Source organism: Nannobrachium achirus (genome assembly GCF_963921795.1).
Source record: "Nannobrachium achirus genome assembly, chromosome: 3".
NCBI classification, from domain to species: domain Eukaryota; kingdom Metazoa; phylum Chordata; class Actinopteri; order Myctophiformes; family Myctophidae; genus Nannobrachium; species Nannobrachium achirus.
The window spans coordinates 46,589,133-46,608,458 of record NC_137812.1 but is presented as its reverse complement, the minus strand read 5'-3'; the positions used below and the strand labels follow the sequence as shown (position 1 = coordinate 46,608,458).

General features: G+C 41.3%; 1 protein-coding gene across 1 annotated transcript; it reads right to left on the bottom strand.

Moving 5' to 3' along the window:
- Positions 1-1,565: 1,565 nt before the first annotated feature.
- ldlrb (low density lipoprotein receptor b) lies at positions 1,566-19,228 on the bottom strand (the record flags this gene model as incomplete). Its single annotated transcript, XM_080721375.1, has 18 exons — positions 19,135-19,228; positions 10,771-10,893; positions 10,270-10,392; positions 9,542-9,919; positions 8,791-8,913; positions 8,475-8,597; positions 8,001-8,123; positions 7,559-7,687; positions 6,846-7,017; positions 6,501-6,728; positions 6,006-6,124; positions 5,622-5,761; positions 5,047-5,188; positions 4,472-4,624; positions 3,924-4,121; positions 2,863-2,940; positions 2,276-2,436; positions 1,566-1,604 (listed from the first exon to the last, which is right to left on the bottom strand). The coding sequence occupies exons 1-18, from the start codon at positions 19,217-19,219 to the stop codon at positions 1,566-1,568; spliced, it is 2,637 nt and encodes an 878-aa protein (XP_080577501.1). The 5' UTR covers positions 19,220-19,228.
- Between the last annotated feature and the right edge of the window lie 98 nt (positions 19,229-19,326).

The following is a 19,326-nucleotide window of genomic DNA, read 5'->3' as shown; positions in this document are numbered from 1 at the left end:
ATAGTTTATAAAAAACAAAACAAGAAAAGAGCAACAGAGACAATTTACAAGCTTTTCAAAAATTATACACCCATGTCATTCAATAACTACGTGTGTGTCAGTTCTCACACACACACACACACACACACACACACACACACACACACACACACACACACACACACACACACACACACACACACACACACACACACACACACACACACACACACACACACACACACACACACACACACACACACACACACACACACACACACACACACACACACACACACACACACACACACACACACACACTTTGGTTGACTTCAAAAATTCAGCAGCTTCTTTCTGCAACGTAAACCATCCTTGAACCATCGACTCTGAATATACATAATTACAAAATAACTACTTACAAAGGAAAATGGTAAAGAAAATATATTTAGTTTAGATATAATTATTAGTCTTGTGCAAAACAATAATAAATGCCAATGAACATTGTGGCTTTCACATGAGAACCAACGTAAGTGAAGCCATGAGAAGCTTAGGCAACAAGGCAAATTACTGTTTTCCTTTTTTTTTCTTTCCTTCTTTCTTTTTTTTTTGACTGAGTGGGGCAAAAGCGCCACGGAAATAACTACCATAGGAGTCAGTTTGAAAGGTAGTGGAGTCCATGATAAGGCATGTATGTAATAACAGCAAGGTGAGTAGGCAGATGTTAATTTGATGGGAAAGGCACAAGATTACTGGTTACACATTAAACGTTTGTCTAGCACGGTCCAGACCAACAGAATGAGGCCCCTTCGGCCAACACAGATAACAAGCCTACTTGTGTAGAGGTTTGTGGCCTAGTGACCACGCACGTGCCTTGAGTCCTTGTAAAAGGATAAGGCTATCTACGGTAGGTATAATGTGTTCAGCTCATTATAGAGCACTATAGTTACCTACTGTACAGTATGGCTTTAACATATCTACAAACAAGCATCTTGCCTTCAGTTGATTCTGTGCAAAGCTCTGTGTAACATGTCAGCTCAAGAATGTATGATGACAATGAATGTACTGTACCACAGTAAACGGGTCAAGCTACTGTATAATTGATGGTGGTTGTCAGATAAGAATTAAAGCATTGAAGAGATAAGGACCCTCCTGATCTCACTACTACTGTTAGGAGGTTGAAACAAAGAAAATGATTTACTTCAATCATGCATTAGTCCTTCATTCTGATGTAGTTCTGTGGTCTTTAAGAAGTCCTTTCCGCTGTTTGGTTTGTCTTTTATGTCCTAAAGGATAACTAATTGAAGCGTAATGGCTTACTTCTTCACATTGTACAGATAATCGTTTTTCTTTTCGGGAGGAGGGGGGGGTCCTTCAGACTTGGACGGCACAGTGCTGAGGTCAAAGATGTAAGCCACACGATGAGGTCATCAGGAAAGGGAAGGGGTGTACCTAATTTATACTTCGTCACAGACTTTCAGTGAGCGACACCATCATGCGACAAGGTATAGATTTGTCTTAAGCAGCAGCAATAGTCTTTTACATCAGGAAATCTCTCTTTTAATTCAACCATGGTCTTCATCTCCGGATCAAGCAATATCCATGTCCTCCATGCTCACCATTTGCCTCTGCAAAAAATGTAGCCAAGAAAACACAACTAATGAGCCAAGAATTAACAATATTCATAATCTTTCAGACAAAAGAAAGTATAAAGGATATGGCAGGGGTCTTCAACAGGGGGTCCGGGACCCCTAGGGAGTCTTCAGAGTTACTACAGGGGGTCCTCCAAATCGTTGTGTGATAGAAACATTTTTTCTTCTTTGTTATATTAACCACTTGAACCCTAGTGTCCATATTCTGAGAACTTTAGCTGAAAATAGCCGATCTACAAGCTCACAACGCCCCGCACTGCGAGGCGTTGTGAGCTTGTAGATCGGCTATTTTCGTGCGAGGCGGTGTGAGCTTGTAGATCGGCTATTTTCGGCAAAGAGCTTTGGTGTAGAGGGGAAAAAGAGCAGACTAAGTACCACGTTTATTAAGATGAAGTTTATTTAACGTTTAAGTATTGACGGTTCAAGTGGTTAAATATCCGAAAACACAAATTGACATGAATCCAAAATACACTGATGATTGTGCCGTCAAACGATGAAACTATATGGAATCTATGAAAAGGTTGTGGGGGTTCCTGCTTCATCTCTCTCTCAACTAAGGGGTCCTCGGCCTGAAAACGTTGAAGACCCCTGGTATATGGGATATGGTGTAATTCTCATATGACAGCACTGATAATAGATCAATGTACCTGGGGGTAAACATAGCCATCAGAACCGTTCCTGCAGATGTGGACTTCGTCCTCAGTGGTCTTCTGGTACACTGGATTGTCAAAGTGGATTGTGTTGGTGTTCCTCAGACGCCAGTGCCTCCATAGCAACACGGCTCCAAACATCAGCAGACACATAATCACTATGGAAAGACAGAGAGAGATCAAAGGGTGATTACAATGATGTGGAAATTAAATCCAAACAGATTAGATCAATGAATATGCTGTGTGGTGTTCATTAATGCCACCAACAACTAGTCAAAGAGATAAAGACACTGAGGCCTGATTCATACGTAATTGTGCGACTATGTGGGTTCCTTTAGGGGGGTCTAAATGGACCGATAAAAGTCTGTAACTCTGACAGTGTACAAATGGAACCAAATGAACCCGTCAGGGTTCATTTATTTCCATTTGTACACTGTCAGAGTTACAGACCTTTATGGGTTTGTACACTGTCAGAGTTAAGGGGAGACCTTGAAATGTGAAAGTATGAGAAACACTGACAGCCTATTATGCACAACTAGGCATTAATCAGGAATAAGTCTGCTCGATTTCAATGTGCAACTTACTGATTGGCAACACTATGTAGAGAGCGATGGGGTGGGATGACTCCACCTCGTTGGGCATGGCTGCATATTTGTTGTTGGCTGTTGACAGAGCACAGGAAGTGTTTAAGTTATTACTGCACAGATCAAAGGTTTAACAAGATGTGCGTAGAGAACGGACTGCCCCACCCCCTGTCCATCTTTAAGCAACTTTGAAAATAGCCAATCTACAAGCTCACAACACCTAGCATTGTAATCTTCAAATTATCCATCTACACATTATTTTCCCTACCTACAAAAATCAAAACATTGTGAATCATTTTTTCAAGGTTTTGGAAATATCTGAAAAGAAAAAAAAAGTCACATTGAAAGTGGTTAAATATTGGGCTGCCAGATTTAAATAATCCAAGGAGTCTATCAAAATACAGTAGACAGTATGTCTACTGTACCATCACTACACTGTTTGGGGACGGCTGTAGCTGAGTGAGCAGACAGACCGTCTGGTAATCAGAACTTGAAGGCTACAGGTACATAATAGTATTGCACATAATACCTGAGATTTAAATCCACATGTCCCTCCCTGAAACACTGAACCTAACAGCTCCGCCCGAGCGCTCATTATTACTATCTGGACAGCCATCAGCTGGGTGAAGCTGAAACTGAATTTCCACCGCAGGATTAACAAAAGGTCTCCACATCCCCCCTGTAATTACAATGATCTATTAGAAACCCTTTAGCTCGAGCCCCGGGACCGAAACTAGTGAAAATAGCCGATTTGCAAGCTCGGCTTACTCAGCATGAGCTTGTAGAATTATTTTCACTACTTCTTAAAAGTATATATTTTTTTCTAATTAATGGATTTATTTTATTTTCAAGGAATTCTTTTGAAAAAAAAACGTTTTCATTAATTTTCAACTCATAAAATATTTAGCATTTTTGAGATTTCTTTTTAATCTTTTGAAATAGTAATGACAAAACTAAATGTAGGAAACCAAAAATAAAGGGGTATTTAAGCGCGACCTATAAACACTGGTCCGCGATCCTCTGTTTGGGAAACAGTGATCTATTGTAGACATTGATTGTACCTTGAGCAGGGATCTCAGGCTGCGGTGTGCTCTGAGCGAAGGCCTGCTCAGAGTCCTGGGGGTCAGGAGAAGAGGTAGTTGTAGCTGTGGGTCCTTTGGTAGCACTGGGTGTTGTGGTGGTGGTAGTAGAAATTGTAGTTTGGTCTTTGGTGACAAGCACGACTGTCGTGTTGGTTACAGAAGGAGGGCCAACTGGGCCTGCTGGAACGGTTTTAGTGAATGTACAAGTCAGCTAAGGTCACAGTTTAATAATAATAATAATACAAAAAGATGCATCAAAAGATGAGTGATCAACTATACATTTTAATTTAGCTTAATCATAAATCTTAACCTCTTGAGCCCCATTTTTTACTTTTTTCTTTTTACTATTTTATACTCTACGACTGTGTCACATGGCGACAGTAGCCAATCTACAATCTCACAACACGTCGCGACAGCCCGCATTGTGTGCTACTACTGTAGATCAATTTTTAGCTATTTCTGATGAGTATTTTAGTAGTAAGTGGTTAAATGTAGTTCTAGAATGTGGTTGAATGCAAGACACTTACCAGCCACACATTTCCTCATGTCAGGTGCTAGGATCATGTTATCAGGACAGGCACAGGTGTACTTAGCAGACTGCTGGTTGATGTAAGGGGCAGGAAGACACAGAAACTCACAACCTCCGTTGATGCGGTTATGCTCTCTGCACCAGTTCTTTCCTATCAGAGGGAGAAATTATTATTATTATTATCATCAACATCATCATTATTATTAGGTGAAAGAACTATTACAAGAAGAAAAAAAGAGAACATTGGTTTCCAAAGTGGGTCCTTGAGGGGATTGAATAATGAACAAATATCATATAATTAAAATAGCCGATCTACAAGCTCACAACATGTAGGCCTATGGCACACGTTGTGAGCTTGTAGATCTGCAATTTTCAAAATAATCTTGAAAAAAGAATGGAATATTTTGGAAACATCTTAACTACGCAAATTGTGCACGGGGGTCCCTGGCACAAAATATTATTTTGGGGGGGGGGGGGGGGGGGGGGGTCAAATACATATTAATTTAGGGGTCCTTGACATGAACAGGTTTGAGAACCACTGCATTAGAAGACATGATAATGGTTGTACTGTACCAGTAGGCTGCTTCAGGTTGTGGTACAGGACGATGTCCTCTGGCTGGACCAGGTCCCCAGCTAGCTCTGTGATGTCCTGTCCTGTCAGACGGTTGGCACTCATAACCATGTTGTTGGATACATCAGTCCAGTAGACCTTCTCCTATCAAAGAGGAAAATATGTAGAATTCTGTTGTTAGACCAATTCATTTTTTATTTTACTTTTAATACAATATTTAAAATGAATTGTCGTTTGTTGCAGTTTGGCTTAATTAATGAACTACTCGTGAAAACTTCACGGGATCATTCTTTAAATACACTGATGCCAAGGAATAAAGTTCTGGGTTTAGAACTAAAGGCCAGTTGAATGGGGTGAAGCAATATTCTGGAAGTTGGCTAGTGTGCTAAAGCTCAGTAAGAGGGAGAAATCTGTGTGTAGAATAACACGTTTGTAAAGAAAATATACTGTATATACACACCGGTATATCTATAAATCACCACCAGTTCCCACTACAACAAAGCAGCATGACTATATTGTAAACTGTCAGGACAACCGTGTGCCAACATAAAAATCACCTTTTAACATCACTACTAACCTCAAAGACGGCCACAGAGATCGGGTGGATAAGTTTTTCCGCATTGAAGATCAGTGTGTGTCGTGTACCTCCATTCACATCAATGCTGGAGATGGTGTGCATCTTGGAGTCCACCCAGTACAAACGCTGGTTGACTATGTCTGTGTAAGGACAAAGATGGTTAGGAGTTGTGGACAAACTGCAAACAGTAACAGAAAGACAAATCTCTTTGATTTATCCATTTCCAACTCTGAGTGTGTACAAATGTATCCATTCGGTTACATTTGTACACTATCAGAGTTCAAAATGGATGAATCAACGCTGAGGATTGTACTGTGTAAGTTCATCATTCAGTACTGATTCAACAAACGTTTCCATTTAATGAGTCTAGGAGTATTTTCTTACCAAGAGTAATGCCATTTGGCCAGAGAATGTTGTCCGTTACCAAGGCAGTGCGGTCAGCACCATTCAGCCCACTTTTCTCAATCTTGGCCTCATCGCTCCAATCAGTCCAATACATGAAGCTTGAGGAGAAAGATAGATAGATAGAAAATCAGCAATGCAAGCACATGTAACTACCTGGATTCAAACCTGAGTCTCCTGCATTTCACACAGGACTACTCCACTACACATACAGTGGTTGGCCAGTGGTCATACGCAACAACTATAACATTGTGATTCATCCTGGATTAAACAGTAAAAGTGTGATTCAGCCCAGATTAAACAGTAACTAAATTGCAGTTTCCATGCATCATTATATGGTCAGGGCCTGGTTGCACAAAAGTCTGCTTTACTGTATACATCATACAGCTACAGTAATCATTTCTTGCATTTTTAAGAGAAAAACTTAACTGTTTTCTTCCATGTAAGCATCTTAAAGGAAACCTGCATGTTACTCACTTGTGTTCTGGGTCCACTGCAATGGCTCTTGGCTTCCCCAGGTTCTGGCTGATCAGGGTCTTCCTCTTACTGCCATCTGTAGTGGCCACAGATATGGTCTTCCTGATGCTGTCAGTCCAGTAGATGTTTCCATGGATCCAGTCGACAGCCAGGCCCTCAGGTGCCTCCATCTGGCTGCCAACCACAACCCTGTGGTGGGCGGAGTCCCCCGCCAGGTCCATCTTGGAGCTGTCAAAGAGGAAAGATAAGCCATTGGGTCTCAAATATTCTCATGTCAACCCCCACATTTTAAGATTTAGTTCCACACACACACACACACACACACACACGCTCCAACGTTCTAACCTGTAGATCTTCTTCAAGGAGTTGTCGGACCAGAAGATGACATTGCTAGGGATGTCCAGATCCAGTGCCACCGCATTCTTCAGCTGGGGGATCAGACGGACATACTCGGTACGGTCCAGTGTCATCTTCCTCACCTCATGTTTGTTGGTGAAGAACAAGTACGGGACAGTGCCTGGTGAAGATATGATATTGTTGCTGTCAGGCAGAACCGTGTATCCCCGGCCCATATTTCAACTTTTTCAGTTTTATCGTTTCGTAACTGAATGCAGTACCTCGTCAAACAAGAGTGACAAAAGTAGCAAAAGAGAAAATAAGACTGAAGATCTACAAGCTCATAACACGTTTCTTGAAGGATCTGCTATGTTAGCCGGTTAAGTGTGTCTGAGGTTTATAAGTGTGTCTACGGTTCATAAACCGTTAACCAATGAAAAGTATTAACAAGAGCTTGTGACTAAATAATAACCACAGTGGATCAATTTGAAGGTTTCCACTAGACAATAATGTTGCCATTGTAATGGCATTGGGTTAGTGAAACAGGTATAATAAATAAAAAAAACAAATTGAAAAAGAAAATGTAGGAAGGCGTTTTTAAATTGTGATATTTATACTGAGCTTGTAGATCGTCTGTTTTCCATGAAGGTTTGCCTTTTATGACATTCCCAGAACAGGGAGGCTAGGGTTCATGTGTTTAAGACAATGAAGTCAAACAATACCTGATTCAGCCTTGCAGGTCTTTGTAACAGGATCTATCTCATAGCCCTGCCTGCATTCACACTTGTAGCTTCCGGGCAGGTTGATGCAAATCTGACTGCAAATTTCTGGATCGATGCACTCATCAATGTCTGCAGGTAGTGGGAGAAAAGATCAAAATGTCAAATCTTATTAGAATGTAAATCTCAATAGCCGAGTTTATTTAAGCTCTGTCTGCAGGGCTGTGTCTAGGAAATTACATTTCCATTCCTTTGAATGGGATCCTCTTGGGTGGGTGTAACAAAGGTTACACCCAGTTTCACTAGTATGGGTTGAAACCTCAAACAATCGTTAAAACCATGTCATTTGTTGTCCTGTTGAGGTAGGGTTCCAGTGTACATTTCTCATTTGGGTCTCCATTTCCCTCTGTTTAAATGAGCATAACAATGGCGTCAGTCCTCTCACCTTGACATGTTTTCTTGTCCACCGCAAGGCTGTGTCCAGCAGGGCAGGAGCAGTTGTAACCGACCTTCAGATCGGTACACAAGTGAGAGCAGCCTCCGTTGCCAGTCAAGCACTCATTGTTGTCTATGTGGAATCAAATATAAAAGAAAGAACAGTCAATGCTAGCACTCATGACAGACTTTTTCCATATGGAAGCTCACTATTTCAAACCACTAACTATCTTGGCCAGTAATCCCTGACTACCAGGCTTGCTATTCCTGTCATAGTTTCCAAGCTAAGATATGGTTTTCTCTTTCCCCCCCCCCCCCCCAATGATGGTATGTCGGAGCAGAGCTTGAGTGAGTGTATTCCTAAATCACACTGGGTATACAGAGTTCTTGAATTACACAATATTTACTAACAAATTCAATAAGCCTGCAGTAAAAAAGGAAGGAAAAGCGTTTCTATACAAGGTTGCAATGACATTTTACTTACTACACTCTTTGGCAGGTTCATCTGACCAGTCTTGACAGTCTCTCCGTTTATTGCACACCTTCTCCATGGCAATACACTCCCCACTGCGACACTGGAACTTAGCTGGGCCTTCACACACATTCTCTGAGGAGAAGAGTAGGTAAATATATATGCATTAGATAGATGCATGTAGACATAACTCAATGACTTCTTCTGAAAATGCAGCAGGCACATTCATCTGAGTCTGAATTGCTTATTATAAGCACACTAGCAAAAGATATGCTGTGACTGAATGACGATTAAACTAAATAGGATATCTGTTGGATCTGAGAATCACCTTTGTGACAGTCAATCTCGTCACTCTGGTCCCCGCAATCATATTCTTTGTCACACTGCCGGCTGCCGTGGATACAGGTACCATCAGTGCACTGGAACTCATCTGGTCGGCAAGTAGGACGACCTGCAAAAAAGAAACATGACGTTGCAGTGTTGGTGTATTTATTGAAAGATGTTTTCAGTTCAAATTGACTGAAAGCTCGTTACGGCTCAAAAATTTGAGATTCAGCACAATACCAGCAATACAGAAGTGGGGTCTAGGGCTGTCACGATTATGACATTTTCCATGGCGATAGATTTTCACTCAAATAATGGCGATTAACGATTTAATTGTGTTTTTGTTATCGACAATTACATTTCTGTTTGGCTTGTAGGCTTTGAAGTTGCACATGGCAGATATGACACATAACCTAAATATACAAAGAAATTACTGACATATTTGACATCAAAAAGAACATTGATAGTGGATATAGCGGATCTACAAGCTCACAACGCGTCGCATCGCGGTGCGTTGTGAGCTTGTAGATCTGCAATTTCCCAATTTTTTAAAATGTTTGAAAATACAACACGGAAACGATTATGACAAAAGAATTGCGATTATGTCAAAGAATTGCGATTAGACGATTATGTCAAAGAATTGCGATTAGAAGATTATGTAATAATTGTGACAGGCTTAGTGGGGTCCAAAACAAAAAGAGGGTTAGGGTTAGGGTTAGGTTAAGAGCTAAAAATGCTGAAACAAGGTTGCTTACTGCAGTTTGCTTCGTCCGATCCATCCTGGCAGTCCACCCCGCCGTCACAGCGCCAGGTGCCGTGGACACATTCCCCGCTACCACAGTGGAACTCGTGGGAGCCACACGGCATCTCTGTCTTCTCCGGCTGCCGACCCACACAGTTCTGGGGCCACTCGTCAGAGCCGTCGGCGCAGTCCCTGTCCCCGTCGCATGCCCACAGGGCGGGCACACACACCGTGTTGTTACACTGGAACGCACCCATGCTACAGGTGGCGGCGGGACAAGCGGACTCGTCCGAGCCGTCCGAGCAGTCGCTGTCCTCGTCGCACACGAAGGAGGAAGACACGCATTGTCCGTTGGCACAGCGGAACTCATCAAGGGTGCACGCCTTAGCCGCTGTGGGTGTACAGAGTAGGGTGTTGATACTCAAAAAGCAATCACTAAAATAATAATAATAATCTTCTGCCAATTAAAAACATTTTGCCTATTTTATCATTTATTCATTTGTTTTAACTAATTTTTGGCTTTTTAATGACTCTCCTTACGTTCAATAAAGTCATCTATCCATCTATTGGCTTGTGTTTGGATTGATGGATTAACCAGCTTCAACCTGACCCTATTTTGGGCATGTCATTATAGGTGAAAATGTTTAATAATGTAAAAAAGAAACCCAGAGATCTACTGAAACAGGGCTTAAGTTAACTATTTTCTACCATTCTAGTAGATAATATACTGTAATATCTTACTGCAGTTCTGTTCATCGGCTCCATTGTCACACTCAGCCTTGCCATCACATCTCCAGCCAGCAGGAATGCACTGTCTCCTGGTCCCACCACAGCTGAACTCAGTAGACAGACAGCTCCTGGCCTCTGATGATGGAAACGGGAAGAAGCACAGAAGGAATTCCATCAACTAATCAATAATGGATGAGTCATCATGTTTCCGTTTCTTCTTTTACATATTTACAGAGCTGATAGGCTACTGGTTGGGTTTGGTTTATTGACCCATGACTACATTTATGGTGTACATTTAGTCAATCATTTACCACACCGCAGCTAGCAGTAGACTGGCATTCAAATGGTTATACCATTATGATTATGTTAATCGAGTGGCAGCCTCCACCCTAGATCTGTTTATGTCAAACATTCAAATAAAGATGAGAGGACTGGTACAGTTCTTTATTTCTTAAATGTACATTTTACACAGTTCTTTTTGTGTAAGTACTGTATACATTATACTGTATTTACCACAGCTAGCAGGCAGCTCATCGGATCCATCGCCACAGTCATCACTTCCATCACACACCCATCTGTTGGTGATGCACTTTGAATTTTCACACCGAAACTGCCTTGAGTTGCATGTTGCTGCATCTATGTATAAGAAAATACATAAAAGAATAAAGAGAGAGAGAGACCATTAATAAAAAACCATTGCAACATTGAATTAGTTTGTCCAACTAGCATTGTGGCAGAGTCAAACTATAATACTAAACCGGTTCAGTAATTATAAAAAACAAACAAAAAATCTGTCTCCAGGCCATCGGAAGTCTTTTTCAAGATTGACTGAAGAGCATTTTGGTGATGCTCGCGGAGGTAGAACTGAGAATGTGTCCACATACAGTCACTAAACACTCTGGGAAGGAACACTGAGACGATACAGCTTTTTATAAGTTGTTTGTGATGACATTCCAGCTCATATGAGCTTATTAATGATTGTCACGATAATGAATTCATAATATCAAATCTTACATTATGATATGACAAACTCTGTGATGAGTGTTTGATAGTGAATTATGAACACATTATGTCAACATAAGATAACTCCTATCCTGGTTAAGTTAATATACAACCATGATGACTACAAATTACAGTGTCGAGATAAAGATTACAAATGGTGTGAAACTACACAGTTAGACTGTGTATTGCTCCATCAGGGATTAACCATTATGTTCATAGTGACATTTCCTGGAAACTGCATAACGGGGAAATTGTGGTCACTTGTGGACTTTTTCTCTGTGAAAGTGACCAACCCTTATATGGATTCACTTTTCGCGCACACACACACACACACACACACACACACACACACACACACACACACACACACACACACACACACACACACACACACACACACACACACACACACACACACACACACACACACACACACACACACACACACACACACACACCTAAGCCTCAGCAGGAAAATGTAAGATACCTTTCACTTTTAGAGTTTTGTTCCCACAAAGTCTTATAGAGAGTTGCTTTATAAGTGGAATGTAAGTACCATTCTCTCAACATGTGTACCGTGAGAGAGATCAACTCATCCCTGCAGGATTTAAGGTCAACAGTTATAGGAGATATCACCATAAATCATCTCTGGCTTATTTTAGGCACCAGAGATGACCTCCAAGTGACCGCGGACCTCAGAGACCCCACCAGTCAAAGCAAAGTCACTGGTGGTGACACCAGAGTGAGAGCACACTGGAAGCCACTGGTCATCTCATCAGAGCAAAGTGACAATCTGGCTTCATCAGTGAGGTTTCTGCTGTCACATTCCTTTGTGCCCTCAGGCAGGGCAGCATACTGGAGGCAAATAAGACTATCCCTTTAAGACAATAGGATGGGAGGAGTTTGGCCATCACACCACCAGCAGCTGATTGGCCACAGGGTGACATTGACATTCTTCAGATCAGCATCATCACAGTGACTCAATATACCACTGGAGGAGGAAGTACTTGAGTAAAAGTATCAATACCACAATATTAAACAAGAAATGCTCTGTTACAAGTTAACATGTAAAAGATCTATATTGAAAATGTTACTTAGTTAAAAGTACAAAGGTATTGGTATCGAAATATACTTAAAGTACCTGGGGAAATGTTCTTAGTTACTTTCCATCCACTGCTTAAAGCAAAAGGATTTCAAAGAACGTAGTCTGTGTGTGTGAATACTGTTTTTCAGTTGAAATAGCAACAGATGCCACTGCAACACACAGTGACACACCCACCCACCGACAGACACATAGACCTGGCCTCAGAAAAATAAAGACGACAAGACCAGGATGCTATCTTAATTCGGATTCATACTTTGTTGTTGCTCAGGAAAAAGAAAAAAAATGATTTTCAACAGCAAAGCATGACACTTTGCGGGACCACAAAGTATATATTTTTATTTGGCTTTGATCCTCGTCATTTCACCCAGAGTAAACGCTCCAACACCGCTTCCTTCAAAAAAGGCACAGATCAAATCCATACATTCACCTCCATCTCGTCTTGCATTATTGGCCGTATTGTCTCAGACTCTCAGTACAACAGAGAACTCTGGGTGATCCTGGAATGCCCTCCCTATGTCCTTCATCCAACTTTAATCTTGGCTGCCATAAACCCATGTTTCCAGTGAAACCACCACACACACACTAATGTACGAGCACCCACACACTGACTGTACAGTTACTGTGGCTGACATGGACCAGGCGTGGTGCCAGTGGGAGGTTCTGGGAATAGATGTTTCCCAGCATCGCTCAGCGGTTCTTGGAGAGAAGCAGTGACAATTTTATAAGGCAGGCCCTCTGTTGCTTGAGACTTATAAGGTAAGTGTAAGTGAAAGTTGAGAAGCTGCCCCTATCTCTCTCTCTCGCTCTCTCTCTCACACACACACACACACACTGCTTCTAAAGCCAGTCATTCATTCACTCACTCCACTTGGGAGAGCAGGCGTGAAAGTGGATCATATGGTGGTTGGTAGTTTCCTGACCTGAAAGCCCCTAGTCTCATGTAGGGGTGGGCGATATGGAAAAATACAATATCACAATATTTTCCCAAGCTGTATCACGATAGACAATTTTATCACGATTCTTTTTCACGTTGGTTTTTATGGTTAATTTTCAAGTTACTTGACAAAAACTAGACTCTCTGGGTTCCTTTTGGGAGGTCTACATTTAACTTTACAAGTATGTAACTCTGACAGTATACAAATGAAACCAAATGGACCCTTATGGGTTCATTTGGTTTCATTTGTATACTGTCAGAGTTAAGTGGAGACCTTGACATTTTAAAGTTTGAGAACTACTGATTTAGACCAAAATGCAGGTATAAATTGAATTCGGCAATGAATCTCTGTATGAACAATTAAACAGGATTTTTTACAAGGCTCCCTCAATTGTATTACGATACATACGATATCTCTGAAAAGGCATATCGTGGAGACATTGTATCGTCTCAACGATAATTATCACCATATCGCCCACCCCTATCTCATGTAGCCTGATGATCACAGCTGGCTGCTAACTAACTATTGCTGCTAAAATAAATCATATCGGCGTCCCAATATGAAGGACAGCTCTAAAGTCTGTGCATTGGTTCTGCAATGCAGTCATATTTTTTATTTTTATCGTTTCCACTCAGTAGCAGGCAGAGATCTCCAATCATCCGACAATAAGCATGTACTTTAGTGTACCTAAAGAAACCACCAACCGTCTTTCTGAGACAGGAAGCTTCCACTGCTTATCTTTACCGCTACTTTGACAACACAGTAACTAGTTCCCCCCCACACACACATGCAGTTCTGTATTCTTGGGTGTGTGTGTCACACACACCCAAGAATACAGAACTGCAGTGGAGAGAGGGATTAGATTAAATATCATTAGATAGGTTGTTTAGTGCAGAGAAACTACAAGTTCAGTGCCATGTAGTTCAAACACATGAATGAAATGAACCCATGAATTTTTGTTAATAGGCTATTAACAAAAAATCATGGGTTCATTTCATTCATGGCACTGTAATAGGCCTACTGTAATATCATGCCATTAAGAAATGCCGCCATTTTTACATCTGAAAGCAACATCTTTTGTGGTATTTTTTCAAATTAAAAGTCAGATTCCGTTTACTTATTAACCAAAAACTGGAGTCTGTCGCATATCTGCTGTATTGGCATTGCCATGCCAATCATGTGATCCATAGACAATATGATGCGAAGAAGAATCAAGCATGTGAATGGGTTTGTTCTTTGTTTGTTTTATACTGCTTCATCACCCATAAAAACACGTGTCTTGATGCTCTACTAGACCGAAAATGACATTTTACCTCCGGCGAGGCAGCAACTGTAAATATTACTGTATGTTTGCCTTCTAGGTGGTGACTAAACAAACAAGAGATAATATACTGTAGACAGTACAGAGGAGGGTCAGAGATCCTTTATGACTTCCCTTTCCCCTAAATGAATCTGTATCATTTTTGCAGGAATTTAAAAATGTAGACCTACTCTTCCCTGAAAACAAGCGACCAGCCATCGCAGAAACAATGACATGGGCATAAGCTACTCTTAAAATTATTTTATTATAATAATTTTATCAGCAAAATGAAAAAAATAATTTCAAATAGATTTTTGTAATTGCCTTAAATCAATTAGCCAAATTGATTGACCACTTATACCCCATTTTTACACTTACGTAGCTGTAACATGGTGTTTTGTAAAAAATAACCAAAATAGTACAGGCATTATGAGCTTGTAGATCTGCTGTTTTGTGTATGTTTATTAGTGTAGCACACTAGTGTAGCTTTCTTGTTAATTTCCTGGATAAACCTTTAGGCAATCAGGAGGCAGCATTCTTGGTGACGTCACCATGATAGAGTAATTCCATTGAGTTCAATGGGGGAGTGGTCAAGCTTCACATGACAATTTGGCAGACAATAAATAGGCAACCACACTTGCAATGTCCAGCTTACTAGTAGATTATTCTATCTATAACTGCATGGAAGTGTCTGACTGCATCTGCATGTTTGTGTGTCTGTCTGTGTCCCTTTTATGCCCATATGGAGATGTCTGTATCTGTCCCTTAGTTTTATGACCATATATGGAGTTCCCTGATGTCACCAATATGACGCCATAGTACAACTGACGTCATAGGATGGCATATAAGCACTGCGATAATGAGTACTGCACCAAGTACTCTGCCAACAGGTACAACAGGTACTCTGACATTGAATGAGTATAACGGGTACTCTGACAACTGGTACAACAGGTATTGCATTACCGGAGGCTGGAGGGATGCGTTCCCAATGGGCATCACCCACGTTTTATTGAGTGGTGCTAACTGCTAACCGCTCTTAATCTGGCTTTGTCTGTATGTATGTATGCATGCATGTATGCATGTATGTATGTATGTATGTATGTACAGTATGTCCGTCCCACACCTGGCTCATTGGCCAATCTTCGCGGAAACTAGAAAAACTAGAAAAAAATAGAAACTAGAAAAGCAGTTCCACTGCGTGGGCTTGCTGAAAACACGCACAAAGTATATTATGTACTGTAGAAAATGTACACATCCCTCCTCAGACGGACTTTCGATTCAGCTCAAAAAAGGTTTCAGGAAAAGGTCCATTGAACTCAATGGACTTTTTGGGGTTAAAGAAAAAGTACACTGAATTAACTGCTAAAATGTGACCATTAATATGGGACCAAAAATAAACTAGACAACACTCTGTCGAGGTGCCAACTTGCGCATCGTGCACTCGTGGCCATATATGACCTACTTGTGCGCAGTTCACAGTTGTTGGTGGTGACGTCAACACCAACAAGGTGCTCCCTCATTGGCTAATGGCCCTGCCTTTGTACTGTCGATCGGATACAGACAGCACCGAAAGTAGTACTTGTGCGCTACGCTGGAGCAAGTAATAAGGGTGCAAAAACTAGCATTATACATTGTGTAAGTCCAAGGTGGGGAAGGTGGCGAATCCTACTGCCAGACCACTGGGGGATATTTTTGGTGAAAACCTTGTTGAATTTGAGTGTTCCTGCGCTTTATATTACAAGCAGTAATATAAAGTAAGACAGAATTCATTTCCCATAGGAATTCACTGAGAAACTGTTTTTTTCAAAAATCTCAAAAAGTATAACAATTGCTAACAAGAAAAATAAAGCGAGCCCACAATAACTCATAAAAATGGCACCGCTCACTTCACACTGGGTGTGATTTTAATAATAAATGTAATCAATAAGTTTGATTGACTGTTGCACTCCTACATGTATTACATACGATACCACTTCTTCTAGATAAAAAGAGACCTGTATGTATAGTGTTCAGTACCTGCGGCAAGAGTGACTCAATTCAATTAGGTTAACTGCTGAGAAACAGCCTCCTTCGAGATGCTATTTATACCTGTGTGCACTGGTGCGCAGCAACCTGCACATCACCCCATCGCACATACAGTGCACACCCACTTACATCAGCAGACTGAAGTATAATGCCGTATTAAATGTTGCTCTAGTCTTTAATCCTTTTATGTGACGTGTGATGATGCAGGCCTATGTTGTGTTGTCCTGGCAAGGTTCGCAAAACAAATCTCCATGAAAATGGACAATATACAATCGAATCTCTTCCAAGAATAAGAATTAAACGAGTTTGACTAGTATTCACTACCACGACAACACACTGCCTTTGTAAGCAAACAATGTTGTCGTTTTAACACATAATATTGTACGCCTCCCACAGCACAGACATGTGAGTTTATCTGTACTCAAATATGTAGAAGAACTGAGGCTAGTCTATAAGCAGCAGTTAATGAATGACTACTACGCCATACATCAAAGGGATCAGCAGCCTTGACACATGCGTGCACATACTGTATGAGTTGATGGTGGTTTCCGATTCTGGCTGCCCTTTCTTTTTTTTCTTTTACAATTTGAGCAGAAATGCATCTGGTATCATTGCTTTGGAGGGAAGGACAGGCAGGGGGGTGTCAGATAGTTGGTACAGTGTTTAATTATGACCCCATCAGTGGTTCTCAAACCCTTTCATTTCAAGCAGACAAGCACCCCACAACTCTAGAGTTACAGACCTGTAAGGGTCCATTTGGAGCCCCCTCAGGAGGACACCACTGAGAACCACTACTATACAGTATATGTTATGACCGAGTCCTCCACAGGTCTATACTAGACCCCCTAATGTAACTACACATTTATTTGGCAAAAATAGGGGATCTACAAGCTCACAATGCGTGAGCCCCAGAATAGGGACGCTATAGCGTAATAGTTGTTCATCTTGTCTCCAAAATCAAATAACTTTCAATTCCTACATGCCAAGAATGTCCAAATTTGACTGAAACCAGACATGGCAAGGCTTAAGAAGACCAGGCAAATTAATCACGCTGCCATCTGTAGGCTCATCAGAAGCTGAGGAGCTTGTCTTGATGACACAGCTCTGTAGTATGGCATTTTACTCATGCTTTTCTGTAAACCAATCAATATACTGCAGAGGTAGCAGTAGCAACATTGTTCTCATTTAGATGAATTTATGCAACACTTCTAGAGTGCTAGTTCATAATATCTAGTCCAATCAGCCCTGCATGCAGAAGAAAGTGAACGGGGCTTTAGTAGAGTACACTACATGGTTAAGCCTTATTTGAAATGCATGCTTAGCATATGTGTGACACATGACAGCATATAAACAAAGCACACTAAGCCAAATCTCGCACACACAAGCCGATTTCACAGCCAGATGAGGGACTAATATATTAACTGGAAAAACTGGAACAAAGTTCTAATCTGAAAAATCTCTTGAAGGAAAATTGAAGATTGGAGGATTACTGGAGCAGCCTGGCCAAAACCAGGTTAAATCTCAGCACACTGTTGGCTTTATGGGCATTAAGGCCACCGTAGCCTTTTTCAGAGTTTGACAGCTAGGCCAGTGAATGGTTCTCAAAGTGGATTCCAGGCAGGGACCCTCTGGGTTCCTTTAGGAGGGTCTAATTGACCCTTACAATTCTGTAGCTCTGACAGTTTGGTTCCATTTGTATTATGTCAGAGTTACCAGCACATGTGTGACACATGACAGAGTTAAGAGGAGACCAGACCTTGAAATTGAAAGGGTTGGTGGACAGCCTATAATTCAGCAACATCATCTAAATGCTAAAGAAGGCAAGTAACACCGGCGTCATCCCCTTTAAAGGACAATTCCGGTTTTTCTTTTTCCGTCAGGCAACCGCACCCTTTCCTCCTCTGCTGTGACAACCTGAGAGCCTCCTCCTCCTCAGACTGTAATATCATGCCAACCACATGAAAACTCCAGCTCATAGACAGTAATATCATACGTTCATATCATCATATCATATCATAGCATAGGCCTACCAACCACTTATTGAAACCCGAGGCTCTTCAAAAGGCTAGATCAATGATAGAAGACCATTCATTTCCAGTAAGTAATTTAGATTGGAAAGAATAGCCAACATGGCTACATTGTATATATTAATCATTACTTTATGTATACGTTAGGTACTTAGGTTTCAACTAAATTGCATGCCTCGCCAGTTTCTCCCCTTTAACGCCCACCCAGTCCCAGACCCACCGAGCAGCATGTAAACAAACAATCATTCAATGAATCAATGCATGGAATTCGCTTTTTAGCCACATTGTACCCTACCGATGCCCTGGACACAGGCTGTCGCATGGACATGAATGTGAAATATGATGTCAAGAAACATGCCATCATCATCATCATCATCATCACCTCCTATAATGATGTGTGCGACAGACAGCAGTGTCCCTGAATGAACCGCATGAGATGCGCACAGAGAAGCATCACTTTAAATGAAAGACTTGTCTACTCACCAGCTTGAGCCAAACCATGAATCAGCACCAGCAGCAGCAGGCAACACGTGGACAGCTCTGCGTTTCCCCGCAACGTCCAAAACATTGTCTTTTCCACTCGTATGGACGATCAAAGAATGGATCAATCAAACAACCAAGCAACAGAACAGACCTCCCGCTGTGAACACACACACTGACAGCTATCACAACTCG